The 18,131-nt window shown below is 44.4% G+C and overlaps 1 protein-coding gene across 2 annotated transcripts in view; it reads left to right on the forward strand.

The window, feature by feature from the left end:
- The window catches only part of EFCAB14 (EF-hand calcium binding domain 14), a 245,390-nt gene that overhangs the window by 127,101 nt on the left and 100,158 nt on the right, over window positions 1–18,131 (forward strand). For both annotated transcript variants that reach the window (XM_069232726.1, XM_069232727.1), the window contains one exon: window positions 3,705–3,791. In XM_069232726.1, the coding sequence (XP_069088827.1) occupies window positions 3,705–3,791 (87 nt within the window). The remainder of the gene's footprint in view (window positions 1–3,704; window positions 3,792–18,131) is intronic.

Raw genomic sequence — 18,131 nt, forward strand, 5'->3', positions numbered from 1 at the left:
CTCTGCTCCCAGATGGTTAGGAACAAAGCCTACTCTGGCAGAGGTGTTACCCACCCCTTCCAACAGGATGACCTGCAAATCTGTATTTCAAGGAAGGGGGCTTCAAGGATCCCACCATCTTTGGTATGCGGATCCGGGTTCCCTCAGAGATGAGGAGATGCTCCCACCAACCTCCGGCCAGGGCCCATTTGGCACCTGGACAGGTGGGAAAATTAGCTACGCAGGAGGCGTGTGTTGCACTTGCAGGCTGGACACACCTCTAGGGTGACCTCCTGAAGTGAACAAAAAATTGGGAATGCCACCATGTTGTGTGTCGGAATTGGGAATTATGGGACATGGTGATGCCTACTCCCCAAAGAAAGCGATCATCTAGGGGGCATAGTGACCCCAGGGGTAAGTAGACCATTGGATACTACCTCTCACCCTCCCTAAATGCCCCTAAATTGAGAATTTAGTGAGTCCCTGATATCAGGACCTTAGATTTCGACAGACACAAAAGGAGGAGTGGACAGAAGAAGACTGCTGATCCGAGAACCGAGGGGTACATCTGAGTTGGTGCCAGTCTGCCTGCTGCATCCGACCCTCATGGAGAAACTTCTAGTCCTGCCGATGTGCAGAGTCCAAGAAACCCAGGGAGCTGCTAGTGCTTCACAAATCACCAGAAGAACCTCTCGGTCCTGTACTCCCGTTGGGCCCTTCGACGGATTAACAAGAAGACTTTTTGGAGCCCTGGAGGTCACCCACTGCCACTTCATCAAAGTCCCAAGATGCTGACCCCACCCGGAGGCTCCCTGCTCCTATACCTGCGGTACCAGATCTCTTTTAGCAGTCAAGGCTTGGTGGTGGTCTAATTCATACTCCAACAGCCCCAGACCAGCCCAACTATTGAGGGTCATAAGGATCCACAAGGCCACTCAGGAGAGTTGCCTCCACCTCTTTAACATGACACCAAGACCTAGAGCCAGTCTCTGACCACCACAACCAGATGCCTCAAATCAGCTCTGCACCCAAGCCCATCTGCCTGAGTCCAAGGAAGTCGATGGTGCCCACAGAGTCCTGAGACCCTCTGGAGCTGAGTCCACCCTTGGGTTTGGCAAGACTGGATTCCCAGCCCCTACCTGCAGTCTTACTGCAGGCCCATCTGCTTTGACCGCCTTCTGTGACAGAAACCCAACGATCCACTGCACCTCTGCACTTGGCTGCCCTGGACCGAGGAGAAGAGGATCACAGGTGCCCCTACGTCCCGGAGTTTCGTGAGACCTGAGCCCACTTGTTAGTTTGGTCAGACTAGACCCCCCAGTCCATGCCTGCAACCTCTTTCTATGCCCCCTCTACTGGACCAGTGACAAAAATCTTATGGTCCAAGATACCTCTGTACCCAGCCGCCCCAGACCGAAAAGGACAACTGGTGTTCCTATGTCCCCGAATATCACAATAACTGAAATCCCTTGGTGGTTCAGCCGGAGTGGACCCCCAGTCCCTTACCTGCACCATCTTTGCAACCAGTCTGTTCCCATTGAAGTGAATGGGACACCCAACGCCCTAGAGCATCCCGAGGTGACCTGTTGGTGTGGCCTTAGACCATGCCCCATACTCATCCTGGAGAACAGTCCTGTGAGTTGTTGTAAAGTACCTGTGTGCTGTATATGTTTTCTCTGCCATAGGTTAACATTGCAATTTAGAAAAATGCACTGTTGACTTTACAAAACTGTAACATTTCATAACTCAAAAAGTACTTCAATGATTCTGATGATCTTCATATAAAAATTTATATAAACGCATGTTATTTTTATAAATTGGTGGTTTATTTCTGAGTGTGTCTCACTTACTGCCTATGTGTGTGCAGGACATGCTTAGCATTACCCTCTGATATGCTTAACTGCTCGCCCACACTACCACAAAAGAGAGCATTTGGGGTATCATTTGTGCCTCTGTAATTCCTCTGGGGTTTGCGTGGACTCTTTACACAGTGTACCTCTTTTTGGTTCACTATATAAAGAGCCAGCTTCCTACAGAGTGCATGTTCCTTATTCAGGCAGTCTGTGGTTAAAGGCATGCAGCACTCAGGATAATGTGCGGGATATTTACATATCTATCTGAAAATAATATGCACTCCATTTTCAGGCTGTGCAAGGGTATAACTACACAGCTCACTGAAAGGTGAATGCTTCATTTACAGACCTACCCTACCCTGATATAGGCATGCCTCCAAAGCCATGTAGGTTTGTGGTAAACGAAACTCCTCTAGACAGAGAGTTTATTTTTAAGAAAAATTTTTAATTACCTGATTTTCACTAAATTGATACATTGCTTTTGAGGATGTGATTTTCCAAAAGGTCTACAAACACAAGGTCAGTGATAAAACCCTGTTGGGAAGAGATCCTGGCTCAAATGAGAGACATATTGGGGGTCCCCTTTGCCAAAAACGCCTGACTTCGCACTGTGGGGCTACCAGATCCCTCCCTCCCTCAAACATCAAACAGTAGGGGACAGATCTATCATGTGGTTGAGTTTGGGAGCAGCTATAATGGCTCTGACAGCGACTTGGAAAAAGTCAGCTGCACGGTCTATGTAACAATGGCCCTCACGATTATGGCAAGGGCCCACTATGGAACGTATGTCAGACAGGCTTACAGACTCTAAAAGTAAGTGTGATTGTGTATATGTATGTATGTGTGTGTATGTATATATGTGTGTGTGTATGTATATGTGTGTATGTGTATATATGTACATACATATATATATATCAGTTGCTCTCTGAGGCACTGCTAATGGTCTCATGTCATCCACGCATAAGAGCCCTTCATCTATTTCAGGTTTAAACCACTATGTTTCCCCTCCCATAGATACAATTTGATACTAATTGACCCCCTTAATTTCTGCTTCTGCCATTCCACCAATTTGTCTAGACTATTTATATCCAATACATGCCGGATGTTTCCACATTCTTCCTTTTTAATTATTATATATATATGTTATGTTTTTTATTTAATGTGTTTTAATATGTTACTCCATTCATTCTGAGGACAGATTGAAGGTAGATTTTTACTGTATAGTGTTCATTCACTAATTGTGTTTACTGTTGCTCCCTTCCCTCATGATAAGCAACAAGACAGTTGCGACTCTTGGTTTATTTCGAAGTGAAATGTGTATATGACCACCACATGCGATTATGCTTTGCACTATAGTGTTGCTGTTGAAAAGGTCATAATGATGTCTGCCATTGAATCTACATTTTCTTAACAAACTAATATAAAATTTGAGAGGGAAAAAAAGCTAATCACAAGGTCAAGACCGTTAGTAGAAATGGCCAGGGGGGGTGGGGGTGGGGGGGCACCTCCCCTTATCTTGCATGGGGGTCCTCTGAGGTTTTGTTATTCCACTGGCTGAATAATGAAGGCATTCTGCTGGTGTTATTTATTCGGTTCCGGAGTAGACTTGCTGGTATTGTTGTTTAATTTCCTGTTAAGAATTTTTATGACATTACTATTGGCACCCTTGACTGATGCACAGGAAGGACACTACTGATAATTTTGCTCAGAATACCCACCTAAGTAATTTTCTCTGATGTGATCATTAGCATAATGCCAATAACATTTGTTAATAATGCAAATGAATTCAATTGATCAGAAGTAGGTTCTCCTAAAGAAGAGGCTGACAACTTGTATGGTTAATAAAATTGTATGCTTTTACTTGCTTTTTAGTTTGAAAATATAACTTCTCTGGTCAAAGTGGGCCGCAGTAATCAAACAGATAATGACACTGAAGCTGGGAAAGCACAGAGTGAGAAGGTAACCTCTTTCTCTTATATGTTTTAGTGCTGTGTGATAAACCTACTTGCTTTCTGACACTGGGTACATATTGTAGTTCATCATGTCAATCCAAAACATGGCTGACCAAGAGAAATAACATATTTCCATTCTCAAGCAACAGCTGCCCATGCAGTAGTCTGGTTAAAAAGACATTGAAAGAGGGAACATAACTGCTCATAAATCATTCACCTGCGTCTTTTCGTCAGGCCTGGCTTTTTGAGAGTTTTCTGTTGCTGCTTCACTGATCTGCCACCTCAATCTGTCTTTAGCTTCTTGACTGCCCTTCTTTGTTGGCCCTGTTCTCAATAATTTGGGTAATTAAAGGCCTCTTCACTCCACTGTTCCTCTTGCCTCAATTTTTCAGCCTTGACCATGGTACCCCTTAACGTCCACTTCACCCCTCCCTACCCCCACACACCTTCCCAAATCAAATCCTTGCTGTAATATCCTCCTCCTTGCAACCTTATTGCCTCTAAAATCTCCTTTGCACTCTGTCATAGTACTTCTGCCCTTGACCTTTCATTTCCCAAGGGTATCCTCCTACATTCACTTTCTTTATTGCCCCGTCCTTCTGCTCTAACCTCAACTCCTTGGTGACCTCCACTGCACTCCTTGCTCCCCCCTATGTCGCTTATTTCTAATCCTTGAAAGGTCTCTGTTGCCGTTCTCTCTGCTTGTTGTCCCCATCCTGTGCTCTGGTCTTCAATATGTGTTCTCCCTCTCCTCCTCCATTTTCTTCCTCTGCTCGCCTACCTCAGAACCAGCACATAATTGGCTAACTGGGTAACATGAGGTCTATTTCCTGCTCTTATCCCCTCATTAGTTGTGCCATCAACATGGCATCATTGATTCTACTCTGGTGCACACACGCCTCCTTTTTTCATCCCTCTTTCTGCCCATGCCTCAGACCTCATATCCTTGAAGACCACTACTGCACTGTCCTCTTGATTTCTCTCTACTTTCTGCTCCCTTCCTAGACTTCTTAATAACTCAGCCTTGAGAGCTCTCCTTCTGTCCATTTATCTCCATTGCCTTTTCCTTGGTCTTGGTCCCTGGAGAGTTTGACCGTGTGTTTTTTCTCCTTTCTGTGTGTATTGCCCCTACTCTCTTTTGTGCTGCTTGCTCTGTTTCTGCTTCTCCCTCCCCTATTGTTCACATGAACAATCCTTACGGGCCCAACACCAGATTGGATGCAGAGTGTTTCAGAAGGGTACTGTGTGGTCATATGAGCTCCTTGACTATATAAGCCAGGGGTCTCCAACATTTCCGATAGTGAGAACTGCTTGTAATCATTAAACACCCCACTGATCCACTGTCCAATATAAGGTTATGTTAAAGGCCAAGTAACTTGAACAGCCTCTGAATTTCCCCAGTTCTGCTCCAGTGTGCATGTGGCACTAGAGACACAAAAGCTGCATTGCAAAAGCTTTACTTTTTGGGTTACCAAAAGTCAATGTTGTCCATTTGCTGTTGTGTAGATCACCTCGAAGAGGTGAGTGTCCCACTGGAGCGTTCACCTTCATTGTCATTCAGTATATAAGATGACGCTACTGTCCTTTTTATGAGCGAGAGACCAAATTTCTTCCAAGGTCTGACTGATCACCTTGAAGTCCATTGGTTGATGTCCACAAATCAGCAAATCAGAACATTCTTTTTAACATATGCATTGCAACCTTAACTATGACTATTAGCAGAGATAAAAATAAACATACCTGTGCTGTCCACCCGTACCTCTCTCGCTCTGTCACGCTCTCTCTCACATTCACAGTGTAGCTACCAGCTAACAATACGTATGAATAGATTCCTTTAAAAAGCTCAACACTTTTGAAGGAATTAAATGTGTAAAGGAAGGAAGAAAAGGGAAGGTAGGAACACATGAAAGGAAGAGGGTAAAATTAGCTAAAGATGAGAGGTAAAAATAAAAAGTGAGAGCAAGAGAGAGAGAGGGGGGGGAAACAATGGAGGCAGAGAAACTGAGAGAGCGAAAGAGACTGAAAAATAGATTAGGTCAAAGAGACCAAAAATTGGAAAACAAAAGTGGAAAAAAGGAGAGTAGAAAAGAATGAAAAACTGAAGGAATAGATAGGAAAAAAAGGAGAAACAGAGAAAAGAGGCAAAGATCTTGACATTGTGAGAGAACAAAAGAAGAAAGACAGAAGAGAAAAGAGAGGAAATAATAGATGAAGTAGGAAAAGAAAGGGAAAAGAAGAAACGAAGACAAAATAAAAAGAACAAAAAGCAGTCAAAGAAAAAAGTAAACTAAAGGATCAAGACAGAAAAAGCAGGAAAGAACCTGAGAAAGAAAAGGAGATAAAGGCAAAAAGTAAGAAAGGCACAGAAAAAGGAGAGAACAGGGAAACAAGTTGAGAAGAATAAAATGTTGAACACAAAGTGTGCAAGAAGCAGAAAACAAAAGGAAGGAGGAAAATAAAGAAACCTGACAAAACATAAAGAAGTGCAAAAGAATAAACAAGAAAAGGGATAGAAAAATGGCTTGGAGAAAGTGAATCAGAATGGAGAGGGAAATAAGGAAAAGAACAAATGAAAGACAAGAGGAATTGGAGAAAGAAAGGGAGACAAAGAAGAGAGAAAAGCCAAAAGAGAAAAATATATTTTCTCAAGAGGGTTGGCTGCATTTTTCCTGCACTGCCTGCTTCCCAGGACTAACAAAACCTGGGTCCGCAGTGTTAAAAGCCTTGCTTTAGTAGATGGCAGCAGTATTTTTTTCAAACAAGCTGACAGGCATTTTATCATATGCAAGATACTCGGAAGACCTCTTACAAGCTGTTGGTTGCTTGTGGCCGACCTGTTGGAACCCAGTGGTATAACTAAAGTGTTGTGATTGGTAAGAGCTCTCCAAATAGCTTTAATGTAACCAGGCTGACCAGTTTATCCAGTTAATAGCATCCAAGTTATATGGGAACCCTTGCTGGCAATTTCTTTGTTGCTAGTTTCTGATTGATGCTTATACAAGCAGATCCCTCGCCTTGTGGCTCGTCTGCAGCTGCCATACTGGATCCCAAATTTGAAATAGCTCTTCTGCACCAATAGGTGGCACCTAGTCTCAGTCTATCTTCTGCTTCCATTCAGTTATGACACCAGGAAGTTGAATAAGGAGGCCCAGCCCCTCCTCCACTTGCCCCAATAGCAATTCCTTTTTTCCATATCGTATGAGGCAAATCCAGAGTTGCTCTCTTTGCAACATTGCTTACAAAATATATCCATTGCGGTGTTATGTTGGGAGTATGTCTCACTCAAATGTTTGAGTGAAAACCTAGTGGCTGGGTAACAAGAAAACACAGCCCTTGGACCTACACAACATCTGCCCATGGTGCTAACCCCCCAAACTGACCTTAGGTTGTGCAAGAAGTGAGTCTCATGAATTCTAGGGCTAACAATACATCTGGTGCCAGATTCAGCCCTGGCCCTGCCACTGGCTCAGGACCTAGAGCACCTTACTTCTAACCTGGAGTTTCCAACTCCTGACCACGTAAATATACTTGTTTTCATTCAGGTTGTGCTCACTGTCTTCTGCTTCACTCAGACTCTCTCTGGTTCACCTGTGGACACCAACACTTCATTGAATCCTCCAACCCTTGGCTCCATCCCCACTATGAGTTGCCCCTGCTAAACTACCTCCTGACCCAGTTCTGCTGCTGGCCAGATCACTTTCAATGCCAAAAGCTGTGCTGTATGCTCAACCGCTGCCACGGACTTCAGACTACAGAAAGTGACCAATTTTCTGAAGACAAATGCCCTCTTAGTCAGATCCAGCCATATGGCAAAGCAGTTATTGAAGAAAGAGTGCCCTTATAAGTCTGTCTCTTGAAGAGTTTTATTCGGGAGGGGGCATAAATCGCCTTTTAGCTCAGATTCAGATCCTTTTCTGTTGCCTATCATTGCTTATCATGACGGTGATGACACCATGAAGCACGCAGCCTTCATCCCCTTACGTACTCAAATAATGGTGACTGTGTAGCCCTGCAAAATGCTAGTGGCTTGATTACCATGCCTTCAGGACACCCCACAGATGAAGTTGCCATATTCATAGCTATCTTGCAGAAAAGTCAGTGTATTATCTTTTTCGTCGGCAGAGATTAAAGTTATCTCTTCAATGAAATACTGCAGCTGGCGTGCTCTGCAGTGGAGCCGTAGCTCCCGTTCAAGGGTTGATTGGTCCAATTTTATTTTCCTTGGAAAACTATATGGTGTCTCATTTATTAGGATGTGTACTTTCATGTACTAATACTGCAGTCACAGAGAGGAGGACCTGCTTTTTTTGTGGTCTCCACCCACTATCAGTTTGCAGCCTTTGCATTTGGGCTAGCATCAGTCCTGAGTCTTTACAAAGAAGTTGTAGACGATAACAGCAAAGTTTCGCACATCAGGCATCTATGTATTGTGCCTTGATGACTGACTGCTGAAGGCGGGATTGCCAAAGTTAATGTTGAGGCCCCTGTATGGCACAATGTGACTGCTTTTTGATCTGAGGTTTTTGATGAACCTCCCCAGATTGCACTCCATCCTTACTAGCATCTCTTCTTTAGGGCAGAGCTGGACACAGTCTCCCACAAGACCTTTGTGGCCCCAAATCTGGCTCGGACATCCAGGCTATGATCCTGATTTTTTGGGCAGGAACTCTCTCACAACACTCCTCTGTCTTTTGGATCTTCTCACCTCTTGCATCCTGTTGGTGCTCGTTGGCTGTTTTTGTGCACTGCACTGTTGCCCTCGGATTTCACTGTGCCAAGCACTGGAAAATCCTAATGGGCAGCATTTGGATTTCTCCTGAAGAAGCCTAAGACCTGCTAGTGTCCAACCCTTTCACGTGCAGTCACATGCAGTGGCCACAGTGGGTACTAATGCGGTTGGGGCAATTAACTCAGTGCATTGATGGTCCCACATCACTCTTGTCAAGCTGCATGCCATACACTTGGCACTCAAGGTACTCCTGCCTTCATTCATGGTCTGTCAGTTTGTGTCCTGACAGACAATTCAGCCATGATGTGGTTCGTCAAGAAAAAGGGTGGGATTGGCGTGTGTTCCCTGCGCTTGAAAGCACTGAAGCTCTGGTCTTGAGCTCAGGCGCACAGTACTTGGCTGGTAGACTCTGAGTGTGCGGACTATCTAATTCGGGATTGCCTTGCTGACCATGAGAGGCATCTTCATCTGAATGTGATCCAGTCTAGCTTCACCCTGTAAAATAACTTTGGGGAACCTTTTTGCTGCTCACAAGAGCACATGCTGTTTGCAGTTCTGCTCTCTTTAGTTTCCACTACAGGTAGCCCTGGGAGACAAGGTCTGTATAGAGTGGAACTTTCATCTCGGCTTTGCAAATTATTTTGATTGCATCAGACCTACGGAAGGTGTTTATATTACTCTGATCTGCTCTGGTTGGCCATGTTCTTTCCTTTTTGTTTTCATTCAGGGAGGAACTCCTCTTAAATTGGGAATCCTAAGCTTCCCCCTCCAGCCCCTCCTCCCCAGAGCCTACAGCTTCATGCCTGATGGATGAACGGTGCAATCTGAGTTGGTTTAATCAGCCTGGATATGTTAGTTACTCGTTTGCCCCTTTATCAGATCTCTGTATTCTGGGCATTGGTCTTGGTGCATCGCAGTGGGAAGTTCATCCCTCAGGGCATGCTGAACTAACTTGTTGAGGTCTGTGCATTCTTTGGCCCAGCCGTCCATGAGAACTGGTACGGGCTGTTAGGTTTTTTTGGGCTCTTCTCCGATTTCCTGATCAGCCTTTGTTTTTCATCTCTTTTTACAAGGGAGCTGTCTTGTTGATGTGGGTGTTGCTGGGTTTTTTGAGTGGAGTGAGGGAGTTTGCGCACTCGTCGAGCCATCGTTTGAGGTTGAGGGCGGCGGTGTTGGGGTCATTGGTAATGGGTGGTGTAGATTGGGTGAGGCTGGAGATCAGTTGTTCCTTGGAGATCTTGTTCCACTTGCGATGAGGGATAGGATGTTGGTGGTGGTGGTAGTGGGCTTCAGGAAGGAGAATTAGACGCAGTGGTGGTCAGGCCAATGGAGTTCGGTGGTGTGAGTGAAGGCGATGTGGCTGCTGGAGGAGAATATGGCGTCGAGTGTGTCCGGCTGAGTGGGTGGACGAGTTTGTGAATAAGGCACCGAGTCCACAACAGAAGTAAGTGCTTTTCACAGATTTATTCCTCAACGTGACCTAGCGTCGAGCCACTCTGGAGAGGCAGCAGCAACTGCCTTCTCCAGAATGTTTAGGCGCCTACATTCTTAAGAACACCTACAGGAATCAGAACATAACCTATCCTCCTGTCTTCATATTGAGTAACAAATAAGGAATGATAAGTAATAAAAACAAAAAGAGAAACGAAAAACCTGTTGTACTTAAGCATACAAATTACTAATAACATAGTTCTTCACATAATAAATAACCGAACAGTAGAGCAACATTCTAGAACAAGGTTACTTCACCACATAGTCCTTCAAATAATTAGGACTCTTATGCACCCTTATCGGTTGTTTACAAATGATCGTCCCCGCCTGCGGTGCACTTGCACCTTGTTTCTCACTCTCTTGGAATGCTCTTGCACCCTGCAACTCCTCTTTTTGAACTGCACCTGCGCCTTGTACCTCAACAACCCATCCATCCTCTTCACAGGTTACATTTTCAGAGACAACATTCTTCTTGCCCTCATTCCCCAAGAAAAAGGAGCTAGAGCACTCTTCCACCTCTTGACTTCGAGCATACCCTCCACCTCTGATACAAAGCCACATTTCTCACATTCCACTTCTCCCCTCCTTCAATCTCAACTTGAAACTTTCCCACTTTCTTCACACAAAAAGGACCTCTAAATCTCAACCTACTATCAGTTTGCAGCCCCCCACCCCCCTTGACTCTACCTGACTTGACTTTAACCCAATCACCCACCCTCAATTTATGGTTGTGGTGAGAAACCTCTCCCTTGTCACCACTTGACATCTTGACTTCACCTGAAACAACCCACTCTTGAAGCCAGGAAGGAATCCATTTCGAACCTATGGGTCGCACCCTCATCACACTAAAAGGAGACTCTCCAGTAAAACTGAATTGTGGAACGATAGGCCCGTACCACATCAACCATCATTTTCCGGACACAACAATGATTAGCGAGAGCTAACTGCACAGTCCCTTTGATCAATCTATTGATTCTTTTGACAATACCATTACCCTGAGGTTAATACAGGTAGGTTCTAACATGACGCACACCACAATTCTTCAGAAACACAGACATCTCTTTTGAAGTCAATTGAGTCCCATTATCCGTGATCAAAACTAGAGGAATACCTTCTTCCATAAAAATGTCCTCTAAAACTCCTATAGTGGTGGTTGTGGTCATATCACGTACAAACTTAACAACTAACCATCTTGAAAGCACATCCACCACCACCACCGCATAACGCATCAGAAGAGGAAGTTCCAATAGTGGACCAATAAAATCCAAACAAATAGTGTGCCAGGGCTTCCCAGGATCCTCAATATGTCCTTCCACCTTGCCCACACCAATCTTTAGCCTTTTTTTCACTCTCCTTGCACAGTCTACACTGCTCCACCCAACACTTAACCTGACCATCTAAGCCCAGCCACCAAAAAAACTCTTTCAACCTCCTGCTGGTCATCCCTTGACCCACGTGACCCTCGTGAGCTAGGGAAAATAACTTCAACCTTAACCCAACTGGTGGAGCAAAACGTTCACCCCGCATCAATACACTGTCCCCACAACACGATAACTCATCCAACACATCCAGAAATGGCCTTACAGACAGCGGAAGAGAACTCTCCTGTCTAGCTCCTAAGGAAACTAGTTTTAAAACACACTTAATACAATCGTCTGCAGCCATCTCGCTCACCCATTCTTCCAGAGTAAATGTACCCAAACCCCACTCGACCACATCACAAATGGAGGCCACTGCATCATCCGTATCACAACTCTTAATCGACTGAGCATCAACTTTCTGCCAGTCAAGATACAATCTGGACAGGCAATCGGCCTGGACGTTTTTCCAACCTTGAACATATTCAAAACGATATAAATACTCTTGCAATGTTGCAGAGAGTCTGGCCAACCTCGCTGACCCCTTCCCCGCACCACCAGCAGACAGTATCCTTAGCAAAGGTTTGTGATCACTCCTCAAAGTAAACTCCAACCCCCACAAATACGTTCTGAAGTATTCTGTCCCCCATACAGCCGCCAGTGCCTCCCGTTCAATAACAGAATAGTTCCGTTCTGTCTGGGTCAAAGTTCGAGGCGCAAAGGCCACAGTTTTCTCTCGACAACCATGCTTTTGTGATAACACCGCTCCTAAACTAGTACCACTGGCATCTACTGTTAAGATAGAGCGCAAATTAATGTCATAAGCTGTTAGGATAACTGCTCCACAAATTTCTTCCTTGATCTTGTCAAAGCAAATCACCTGCTCACCAGACCAACAAAACTTACTCCCTTTTCTCAACAATTTTCGTAGATCCTCAGTGTTATTTGCAAACTTATCCACAAATTTGGAGTAGTATTCCACAAGTCCCAAAAAGGACCTCAACTGTTCCTTATCAGTTGGTTCTGGTGCCAACCTAATGGCTTCTAAAAGACTTTTCTTTGGTTTGATACTCCCTTTAGAAATCGAGTACCCCAAGTAGTCAATTTCCTCCACAAGAAAAGTGCATTTCTCCTTATTCAAACTCAAACCAGCTTCACCAATGATTTTAAGTACTTTTCCGAGGGTGATATTGTGTTCATCAACTGTTTCGCCCATCACAAGTATATCATCCTGGAAAAATAATACATCTTTAACATCTCCAAACATTTTGGCCATCATCCGCTGAAACACACTCGCAGCGGATGCCAGACCAAAAGGTAAATTGAAATGTACCTTCCGGAGTGACAAATGCCGTAATGTGTTTGGATTCGGGATGAAGTCTAATCTGATGATAGGCATTTCTCAAATCTAATTTCGAAAAATAACTACAATTTTTGACCGAGGTCAACAATTCATGAATATTTGGCAAGGGGTAGGTATCCACCACTATATTCTGGTTCACAGACCTCAAGTCGACACACAACCTCACCTTCCCATCTGACTTCTGTGTAATAACAACCAGAGAAATCCACGGAGAAACCTCAATAGGTTCAATAGTACCCTCAGTCAACATGTTACTTATCACTTTTTTTACCTCATCCTTCACCACAAATGGTATCTTGCGAACCTTGTGCTGACTTGGGTGAGCATCATCCCTCAACATTATCTTATGAACGTAACCTTTTAAGCATCCCAACTCTTTCTTAAAAACAACCCTGGCCCCCTCCAAAATGTCCTCCAACTGCATATTGTCTACCAACAAAACCTGACTGGACGCCCTGGGACTGATGACAATATTGAGATCAAATTGATGCATCCATCCTAGGATGGGTGGACCCTCAACTGCCACATAGATTTTCCCAAGAACTTTTCTTTTTTTAAACTAAATTTCTTTCAACATATAACCCAGTAATTGAATTTCCACCCCTTGGTACCCACCCGGGGATATGTGTTTTGGTAACAATTTCTCCTTCCGCCAATAACGTCTAAAAAGGCTCTCAAGGATTATAGTGTATAATGAACCAGAGTCCACCATGAGATTTACCTGAATTTCCCCAATGGAGAAAAGAGCCGTAGGTCTAGAGCATGTGTGATCACTCCCATTCACTCTCAAGCTCACATCGTTCTCAACTGCTAGTATCCTGTCCTCACAAGCAGATTCACAGCATTGCTCCACAATATTTATACTCAGTTTAGATTCTTTAACAAATCGGTTACTTTCCCTGCACACACGAGCATAATGCCCCCTATGACCACACTTGTGACACTCCTTATTGGCAGCAAAACATTTCTTGGAGTCTCCCAAGTGCAAAGTACTGCCACACCGAAAGCACTCCTTCTGGTATCCCCCCCTCTCTTTAATACAGTTCCAGTTTCCTGTTGAGATTCGGTAGAATCGCTTGACAAAGTCATAACATCCGTTTTCTCTTTTCTTTCTAATTCTCTTATACAGCACCTCGATTCGTCCATCACCTTTGCTAGATCAATTGCTTCTTGCAACGTGGGATCCTTTGCCGCCCATAACCTCTCCTGAATCTTTTTATCGCGGCACTGAACAATGAGTTGATCCCGTATTAGTTAATCTGTCATGGTTCCAAACCTGCACTTGACCGATAACTCTCTCAGCCTTGACACAAAATCATCAATAGATTCATGAAGATCTTGGGGTTGGGTATAAAATGTATACCTAGCCAGTACTAAATTAGTCTCCTTAGCGAACCTGTTCTCCAACCTTTTAATGGCTTCTTTAAAAACATCATCCATAGGCTGTCCATTGGGCCCCATGGAAGGGGGAAGGTATTTAAAAATTATTTGCCCTTCACACCCCAAAGTACTTAGAAGAATCGCCTTTTTCCTTTGAGGCGAAAAACCTTGTCCATCCAACGCAACAATATAATTATCCAACATTTCTATCCAATCTTCCAGAGGAAGAGTTGGAATACCAGGAAGGGGTAGGAATAATGATGGTGGAGAAATATTGGTCTGGGTAGCCATAATACTTGTGCACAGTAAAATAATAAAAACAAGAATACAGCCGAGTCCTAAACAATACAGAGCAACATTAGAATGCCATACCCAAATAATTGGATGTGCAACAGAGTATTAAACAATACAGTGCAACATTAGAATACAATACCAAAATAACTGGATGTGGAATTGCAGAGGACAGTAAAATATTTCTCCAAAACTCAAATCTAATTTCGATTTGTTTTTCCAAACCAATCCCTTTTCCAGTACACGAAGGATGCCGGCTCCTCTCCACTAACTCGCACCTCAGTGCTCGAGCGCAACTCCGAGAAACAACAAGATTCCAACAGTGCACCGTTTTTTTTTTTTATAACACTATGCTCTTCCTGTCAACCTCCAGGGTGCCACCCCCAAAATCTGCTTCCTCCAATAGGAGCACTGGTATAGCGTAAACCAGCCTGCTCCCCAGGAAGCACAGACGGAGTCCTTCCTCAATGCAAGCGTGCGAAGGTCAGCATTGGTGTGGGAAAATGAAAGACTGCCGGCTGGTAGTCAACGCTGGGAACACCAAATAGAGATGGAAACGTCGCGCACGACAAAATGCCGGTTGCGCGCGGAGACACCAGGTCGAAATCCAGAGGCAGTCCAAATAATTGGCAGCAAGCCGGGAATCAGCGCCACTCCGGTATGTTAACTCCGTACTCCGCCGTCCAGGTGCAATCATGGACAGCACCAACCAGATCCAACAAAGAGCAGGGCTGACCTAGGTCACGTTCCTGACACTCGTCGCCAAAACTGTTGTGACTAAGGCACCGAGTCCACAACAGAAGTAAGTGGTTTTCACAGATTTATTCCTCAACGCGACCTAGCGTCGAGCCACTCTGGAGAGGCAGCAGCAACTGTCTTCTCCAGAATGTTTAGCCGCCTACATTCTTAAGAACACCTACAGGAATCAGAACATAACAGCGAGGTGACCAGTTGCTTGAGGCCGAGGTTTGCGAGGTTGTCCAGCAGGGCAATGGAGTTGCAGTCACTGGCGCTCTCCAGGTGGAAATTTAGGTCCCCCGAGGAGCAGATAGTCCGTGGAGGCGAGAGCGTGAGGGCTGACAGCGTTGGCGATGGCATCACAGAATAGGGGATGGGGGGGCCTGGTGGTCTGTAGATAAGGGTTCCTCTCAAGGTGGTGTTGGCATTGATGTGTATCTGAAAGTGTAGGTGCTCTGCGGCGTCCAGGGTGTCGTGGTGTTGGTGGAGATCCTGATGGATTTTCTGTGTATTATGGCGACTCCCCCTCCTGGTTTGTTGATACGGTCTCTTCGGTAATTTTGTAACCCGTCGGGGTTCACATCTCCCCACTGTCCACTCCCAAAAAAGGTATCCAGAACTCAAGAGGAGTGGACTGTGTCAGAAGCAAATGTCAGGGAGAAAAATATGTATTTATTTATTTAGAGAAGTGATTTATGAAGGAGCCCTCCCTATAGCTTGTTTTAAAATGTTTAAAAAAAATACCATCATCCATTTGCAACAGCAAGAACGTTCAATGTATGTGGAAAAAGCCAAATTTTGTTCCAATACAGGCCCTGTTTTATAGAAGTAGCAATCTTTGACACAACTGTTGATGATCTTCACTCCGATGGAGAGATTGCCCCATGTCACTCACGAGATTAAGCAGTGCTTGAGCTATTCTCCCCGGTCTGCATGGTTCTGCTGAGGCTGTTCTGTATGATGGCTTCATTGCTGCTTCAGTGTGTTGTGAGAACTCAATGGAATCCGTTTTTGAGGAAACTGTTGAACAAAAACATGATGTCCCCTCTCTTGCCCTGGTGCTGTGTTGGTAGTCAAGTCTGACATGCTTTTCCAGGGTCGTCTACTAATAAACTTCTTGGGCTCAGCCCATTGGTGGATGGAGTGCACGTCTGTGAGAAATTTTGAACAGCACTCTGTCATAAGCAAGAATCATATCATGTATGGTTTATATTAAGGTGCTTCAAACTTTCCTTCCTTAAATTGATGATAGGCTGAGTAAGATAGTGACACAGTATGATGGCTATAGTTTATTTAACAAGCATTAAGAAGTCTCCTCCATGTCTTTTTGCAACAGATAGACAAGCAGATTGGGTCTTGTCTAACATGGATTTAGAATACAGAAGCAGATCATTAAGCAGGTTATGCTCATTAAGCAACGAGTGGGAGCTTAATTCTGAAGCGATTGTGCTCCTTTTTCAATGATAATCTCACTCTGTTTGCAGCATATTTGCAGCACATTTGCAGCATACTGCAGTTAAAAAATGACAATTTACTCCCTGCATGTGCAGCTGCAATTGGGGTAGACTCGATTTTTGTTCTGTGCTTGTCTCTGCTGCCTCTATTTCCAGAGATTGTATAGAAGTTCTGAAAGAGCGGGTTGCTCACCCTGTGCCAGACTGGAATCAGAGATTTTTCAGAGGTCTTCTACTGCATACTAGCAGGTGATATTGCGCAGCTGTGCTTCATCCCACCCCGGAAGTGATGCCAGAGCTGCATATAATCACCACCCATGCACGGTGACATCAATTTCTTTATTTCTTTCTGAACATTTTAAGCCTTGTAGGGATTGTCAGAAACAGATCTCTTTGACATATCCCCACGTGGTCTGCCTCTGATCACATGGTATACTCTCTGAATAACTCTTAATAATAATCTCCATGTTGTGCTTTGTACATTGGCTTGTACAGCTCCTGAAGATGCACCTGGGAACACTAATGTCAATGTGAAGCAGTGCTGAAGTCCGTAACATAGACTCATAGTAGCACTATCACGCAATAACACCCCTTAGCTGGCTTCAACAGTTGGACAAAGTTATACATCCCAGCTCACTAGTGATGCAGGGTAGCACCTACTCTCAGAGTTTATTCAGTTTGCCAATGTTTACTTCATCATGTTGAATAATAACAATTGGGTTGGGATGGTTGTGCAATTGCCTGGCATGTCTGAGTTGTAGACCTGGGTGCAGTAGATGGAGGGGGACAGTTCATGATGGTTTATCATTTTAAGCTATACACACAGCAGCAACATACATTGGAACCGCTTCCATAACACCACAATATGTAATGGCACAGGCATCAACCGAGCAGTGGGATAGTTTATGCTGGTTTATGACCTGGAGCATTCGTAGACTGAATGACCTGCAAAAGACAAGACCGGTCCTGGCCTACTTAAGCAAGCATAACAGGGACACACCTCACTAAAAACTCATCTGCTTATGCTACTAGAGGGAGCTCTAACCTTTCTACAGCATCCTTCTCATCCAATGCTAAAGTAGCTGCAGTTTTATTTAGAAAGGTACTTAAATTACACCCCCAAGAGAGTGTAAAAGACATTGTGCAAAGGAGGTAACAGAAATATGACCTCCCAGAAGGGCCCTTGCGCTTCTACAGCATAAATTCCTGATCTGTGATGCAACTAGCTTGGAACCTGAGATCTAATCTCTGGCTAAGACATCAGACGGATCCCATATCATTGTAGATGCTATATTCCCTGGCCCACAACATAGCAAACTCCTCTGTAGACTTCCTACTCAAACCAGTTTTCAAAAACAAAGTTAAGACTGCAATATAAGACTACTTCACCCTGAACATGGGTTCAAAGAATCTGTGGAAGCCAGTATTCATTATAAGAGCAAGTTACATAACTTGTGTAACGTTCTTTCTGATGGATATGATGACTCTCGCACATTCCTTCTACCCTTGTCATCTCAACTTGAGGCTGATTTGGCTTTCAGCC

Source organism: Pleurodeles waltl, chromosome 4_2 (assembly GCF_031143425.1).
Source record: "Pleurodeles waltl isolate 20211129_DDA chromosome 4_2, aPleWal1.hap1.20221129, whole genome shotgun sequence".
NCBI lineage: Eukaryota > Metazoa > Chordata > Amphibia > Caudata > Salamandridae > Pleurodeles > Pleurodeles waltl.